The sequence below is a fragment of the Syngnathus floridae genome, chromosome 10 (assembly GCF_059516105.1).
Source record: "Syngnathus floridae isolate MCC-2025c chromosome 10, RoL_Sflo_1.0, whole genome shotgun sequence".
NCBI lineage: Eukaryota > Metazoa > Chordata > Actinopteri > Syngnathiformes > Syngnathidae > Syngnathus > Syngnathus floridae.
Window position 1 is genome coordinate 12,996,892 of NC_142422.1, and position 6,009 is coordinate 13,002,900.

Below are 6,009 nucleotides of genomic sequence, written 5' to 3' on the forward strand. Positions count from 1 at the left end.
AGGGAAGGAAAGCATCAGCCCATAATCGTCTGAATATTAGGGAAAATTGGATGTGAGAAAGGTGAAAATTGGATGCGGGCGAGATTGGAGAGGAGAGGAAGGAAAAGCCAAAATGCATCAGCGTGTGAAAACAATGGAAACAAACACGAGCGCCAGCCGCCGGGTAAATTGTTACCAAAGATCCGGACGGGTGACTAAAAGCCATTTGGGCCGGAGCCGTAAGAGGGTCGCTGTCAGGGGTGCACCGCCGCACTCAGGCTACGTGGAAAACAAAAATGGCGCCAGCGTCCAATGAACACGAGGCAAATCCACAGGATTTTAGCTTTTGAATTAATCTTTAGGCGAGTTCTGGTCTGACGACCGCATGTCCATCATCTACTCTAACGCAGTCATAAACTAGGAATTACCGTTTGGATGGAAAACACGAAAGAGCTGAACAGTTTAACCTTGGAATGGGCAAAAAGTAAATGATGTAAATTGGTTGACAAATGTAGAAGTGTCTAAAGGATGAAACATTAGATGGGTGAATTTTGTTTTTTGGGAACTGTGGGAATGTTGTAAATCAACGACTGAGGTTGTCCGATGCCTTGCCAACTAAGCGCCGCGACACCGCTGCGCACAGATCTCTGCGTCTACTTAGATGCCACAAGATGGCGCCAAAGCAATATTTTTCCATTAGACAAGTATTTTGCCTGATTACTAAAATGGCTCAAGGTGGACGGAAGATACAAAATATGCAAGAAAAGCAAGTCGGCAACTGCAAATGTACGGAAAACACTTCAGTATGTCTTTCAGCCTATCCGCCATATCAGCAAAAAAACATTTTTTCTTGAGGTCTGCTAATGAAAAATTGACAAATTTGAGTTTGGATGAAGTATTCTGAAATAGTTTCCACTTACTCGGAAAATGTGCGACCGTCCTTGCGGTGTCGAGACACTTTTTGTCTTTGCAATGGTGACCGCAGGAATCATTTAACGATGACTCCACAAATTTTTCCCGAGCTAGATCCCCCCCCCAGTCCACCCCCCCCCCCCCAGCACCACCCAAACCCGTCTTCTTGCGCAGTGATTTGTTTCCCCCTGGTGGCTTCAGAAGGTAACTGCGGCTCGCTTCTTCAGTGCGGTTGTCAAACGGAAGACAAACAACAGAGGCGCCTTTATTCACCGATTGCATTCGCAAAGACAAACACCTCTTCATCCCAGGAACATATTTGTCCTGTCGTACTGGTGGGGAAAAAATGAAGGGGAGGGGGCGCACGGCGTGATCCATCTCAATTTTCCAAAGCTATTAGCTTTCTTTGTGCGGCCTGTCTCTCCTCCAGCCCGATCTTTAAAAGCGGCGCTTGTTCAACAATTATGATAACTGCAAGCGGGCGAATTAGAGGATCCAACCCATTCATCTCAGGGCCCCTCCCACGCGCGGCTAAATGAAAAATGGACACGCTTTAGAAAGTATCGATTCCGGCTTTAAACAAAGGTACACTCAATATTATTTACTCCGAAATATATCTTTGTTATCTGCGCGGGAGTCGGCGCGGTTCGCTGCTCTGTCCTCGTAATTGCGGACATAAAAATAATGGCGCAATTGCCAGGGAATTGACGGTGACAGGTTGGAGGCCGCCGCGTTTTGCTGGGATGTAAATGAATGAGGGGCCACGCATCAAATCGACAGATAACGAGAAAACGCCGGAAAAATAAAGCAGGTCTTTCCAAGGTAATTCAATGCGCTCGAGTGCCAATCAATCTTGGGATGTCGGCGCGGGCCAATAAAAAGCAGACAAATTGTCTATTTCCTTTTTATCGGAAATCCAAAGAAAACTGTTTTTCTGCGGAAGGCAAAAACCGGGGGTATTTGGAAAAGGTCAGCAGTGAGACAATAATTACTGGACCTTTATGGGTCAGGAAAAACATAAATACGTATTTTAGAATGTGAAATGGGTAAGGTTAGAACAACATCCGCGTTTTTTTTTTTTTTTTAAATGATGACATTTGTGTTGGCATTTGGCACCAAAATCAGACACAACATAAAGTACAATTAATTTCAAAAGTGTCCTCAGACTAAAGTCAGCAATACAATATTTCCTTACATTATGGAGAAAATTCGGCTTTAATCTACCCTCTTGATAATGTGATCTACTCACGCACATTTGTGTTGACATCCAACCAATGTTTTGGCTTGTCATCTGACCAAAGCTCGCGCTTCATGTTGCCTTTGCCTTTTTCCACCCCATCAGTGATAAATAACCAAAAGGAGGTAGACAGTCCTCTGGTGGCCCAGAGGACACATTACAATATATTTCAAATGCACGGTTTCCGAATTGCAAACCTGGAATGGTCAAAAACAATTCGACACTTCATTCCAACAACTTATTTCTCTGCCTTTACGTTTTCAGCAATTATGTTAAAATATGTCAAATGTATTCAGAAAAAAAGTTTTTGAATTCATTTTATAGGTTCAATTATTGCCTTCTGCTAATGTTTTGAACTTCTGAAGTCTATATACCTCAAATTCGACTGGAAGTACACTTTGGTGGGTAGCTTCAATTTCTTACTTACATCACTAGTTCCAAATCACAGCAGCAGCAGTGGCAGACGTTTAACGTTTGCAGGAACGTGTTGTCATGATTGATGACGGGGTTGAGGCATATAAACATAGTTTTACAGCATTTGCGACTCTTGATAAGGTCAACTTTGACCAAATATGACTTCTGTAGACGTGTGCTGTGTTTAGCGGCGTCGCCAGCATGAACTGTACCCGGCGCGTAGCTTCCGTCGCTTAAAACACTAAGTTGGGAAGTGCTCCCACCCCTCCAGGACATATTTGAATTTTATTCAGCGCTTTGTTTCTTCATTTCATTGCTTCTATGGAACACTTGTGGTCTACTCACACGCTTAGATGCCACCATATTTAGATTAATTACATGCACACGCACGCGCACACGTACACACACGACTATTCATACACTGGTCATATAATTTAATACATTTTTTACAATTAGCACAGCATGGATTAGTAAAGATGGATCAATATTGGACACCACGTTGTAATATTAATGTTTTTTTAAACTAGTTTTAAAAAAAACACCCTACCAATAAAAACCATAAGAGCATGAGATTGTGCGTCAGTTTCCAAGCCGCATTTATAAACACAGTGGAACCTCTAAGGTTTACTTGGGTCTCTTCTGACCTGCTATAATTGTAAATATTCCTCCAAAGACTTGCACAGACCCCGGTCAACTTCTTCAGAATTTAACTCCACAAGGTTGCTTGTTCTTTGGCTTTTGTCATATTTTGTGCGGGCGTAGCCACAACATGCTGCCGACGATACAACCGCACGTCAATTCTGGTTTTTGCCTGATGGAGAAGTAACATTGTGCCAAATGAGGGGGGGGGGAAAGGGTGAATTCATGAATGCTGAGTTGCGTTCAACGTGCATGTAAAGTGACTGACACACTTGCTAACAATGACAAATTAACCTCCAAAGTCAAGGTAACACTGTATTGGCAATTATAAAATAAATAAATAAGGGGGAGGGGGTGTACATCGGCACTGAAATGAACACAAACGGTGCGGCAAAATGGTAGACAGACAATATACATCAGAAGTCCATCTCACCTAGCTCCAAAATGTTTCTCTATATTTGTGGTAAGGCTACCGGGTACTGCTTTGCGAACCGCACTTTAGAGGTTCCACTGTAATTTGGAGCCAAACACACGTTTGGCAAGTCAGCGACACTTAGCAACGTGTCCGGAGAGGTGGTGTGAGCGGGCGAATCTGCGCAGACAGTTGGGGCAGGAGAAAGGCTTCTCGCCGGTGTGCGTGAGCATGTGCGTCTTCAGGTGGCCCGACAGGCGGAAGCTCTTGCCACACTCTTGACAAACGTACGGCCGCAGGTCAGTGTGACTGCGCCGGTGCTTGCCCAGGTCGCCGGACGAGGTGTAGCGGCGACGGCACTCGGGGCACTCAAAGGGCTTCTCCCCGGAATGCGTGCGCTTGTGCTTGACCAGGTCGCCCGACTGTGTGAAGCTCTTATCGCACTGGTCGCACTTATAGGGGCGCTCGCCGGTGTGCGTGCGCTGGTGGTTACGCAGGTGCGCCAGGCGGATGAACTTGTTGCCGCACACGGTGCAGTGGTAGGGCCTCTCGCCCGTGTGCGTGCGCAGGTGGATCTTGAGTGCACCAAGGTCGCTGATTTTCAGGCCGCAGTCGCTGCACTGGTGCGTCTTGTCACCGTCGTGCAGCTTGCTGTGCACACGTAGGTTCTTGCGAGTCTTGAAGCTCTTGGCGCACACGAGGCAGTGGAAGGGCTTGTCGCTGGAGTGCATGCGCAGGTGTAGATTCAAGCTGGCCTTGAGTCCAAACTCCTTGCCGCACTGGCCACAGGCGAACTCCTTCTTGGCTGAGTGCGTGGTGAGGTGGCACTTAAGCTGGTGCCCCCTCTGGAAGGCCTTGCCGCACACTTGGCACTTGTGCGGCTTCTCGCCCGTGTGGATCAGGGCATGCTGGCGCCAGCTGCTGCGCTCCACAAAGCGCCGCCCGCAGTCTTTGCACACAAAGGGCCGGTCACCGGTGTGCGTGCGCATGTGGTCTTCCAGGCTCTGGGGCGTGCGAAGCTTCTTGCCACACTCACCGCACTGCACGCCCACGTCCAGGCAGATGGGCTCCTCCTCGGATTCGGCCCGCGGCGCATGGCACAGGTGGGGTCCCTGCCCCCAGGTGGCCTCGAAGCTCTTGCCACAGTTGGCGCAGCACAAGTGCCCGCCTCTGATCGCCACCGACATGCCGTGCCAGCGCTGACAGTGGTTCTTCAGGTTCTTCAAGTACTGGAAGCTGCGCGCGCATGTCGGGCACGGGTGTAGCCGGCGGGGCGGGGCGCAAGGGTGGGCCTCCTTCACGTGGACCCGCAGGTAGACTTTGGAGCTGAAGGTGCTGCCGCAAGTCGCGCAGACGTGTTCCGGGATGAGGATCCCATCGCGGTCCGAGAAGCATTTCTTCAGCTCGGCCAGGTACTCCTTCTGGTGGACCCACTTGACGTGCTTTTCCAGGAAGTCTAGGTTCGTGAAAGAGACGTCGCAGTGAGGACACGGGAAGAAGTCGGCTGATGACTCTAAGAGAAGATCAAAGGAAAGTGGAGATAAGATTCAGCTCCAGTGCGCATTCTGGAAGAAGGACAATGACTTTCCTTTATTGTCTTTTTCTTACCTGTGTCATCCTGCTCTTCGTCATCCTCCATTAGGTCTCCATCTTGTGACTCCTCGCCCTCTCCTTCTTCTTCGTCTTCCTCCTCTTTGATGTCGTCGTCCTCCTCCTTGACAGTCGCCTCGTACTCAAGTTCGTCCTGAAGGTCCGAGTCGAGCTCATCTTTGAAAGGGCGGTGAGCATCTAGCTCATAGTGGTCCTCGCTGATCTGCACGCAGTGCGGCTCCTCCTTGATTCGGATGTCGAGGTCGCGTCCATCGGCGCAATCTTCCCGTGGGTCGTCCTCCGTTCCGTCGCGTGACCACGGCTCGTCCTCACTTTTGAACGTAACGATGTCGTCCGTCGTCGCTTTGTTTTCAGACTCCGCGCACTCCACCTTCATCGTTTATGTCCTGCGTGCAATGCACTTGAGCGATGACCGCAACGCCGATCGTGAAGCGAAGCTGGCCACAATAACGACGCTGTGATCGTGTCGCCCACAGCTAGCGTAATGGCGTTAGCATGGCGGCTAACAGCAGTAACCTGGCCGCGGTGGCGAGACTGAACCTCCGCCCCGACGTCACATATCCCGGCTTCATGCGCTACCGTTGCATAAGTGCTCTTTTGATCATATCAAAATGAAGATGTGCCCACGCCCACACCTTGTTTACTGACCTGCTTCATTCGTGGCTTTGATGACCGTATAAAAATGAAGAGGGGGGGGAAACTTCCGGGATACGTGGCCAATCAGCACGCGGCAGGAACGTCCATATTTAAAGAGACCCCTGTGTGACACGCCCCTTTTATTTATTCCATGTTTTCTAATTACTAA

The 6,009-nt window shown here is 49.0% G+C and overlaps 1 protein-coding gene across 2 annotated transcripts; it reads right to left on the reverse strand.

Moving 5' to 3' along the window:
- Positions 1 to 2,808: 2,808 nt before the first annotated feature.
- On the reverse strand, positions 2,809 to 5,915 carry LOC148392578 (uncharacterized). Of its 2 annotated transcripts, none has more exons than XM_088386797.1 (2): positions 5,202 to 5,915; positions 2,809 to 5,049 (listed from the first exon to the last, which is right to left on the reverse strand). In XM_088386797.1, exons 1-2 carry the CDS (start codon positions 5,578 to 5,580, stop codon positions 3,725 to 3,727), a joined length of 1,704 nt encoding a protein of 567 aa, XP_088242923.1. In that variant the 5' UTR covers positions 5,581 to 5,915; the 3' UTR covers positions 2,809 to 3,724. The 2 variants fall into 2 exon arrangements, with proteins under 2 accessions (XP_088242923.1, XP_088242922.1); XM_088386796.1 differs by having other exon boundaries at positions 2,809 to 5,106.
- Between the last annotated feature and the right edge of the window lie 94 nt (positions 5,916 to 6,009).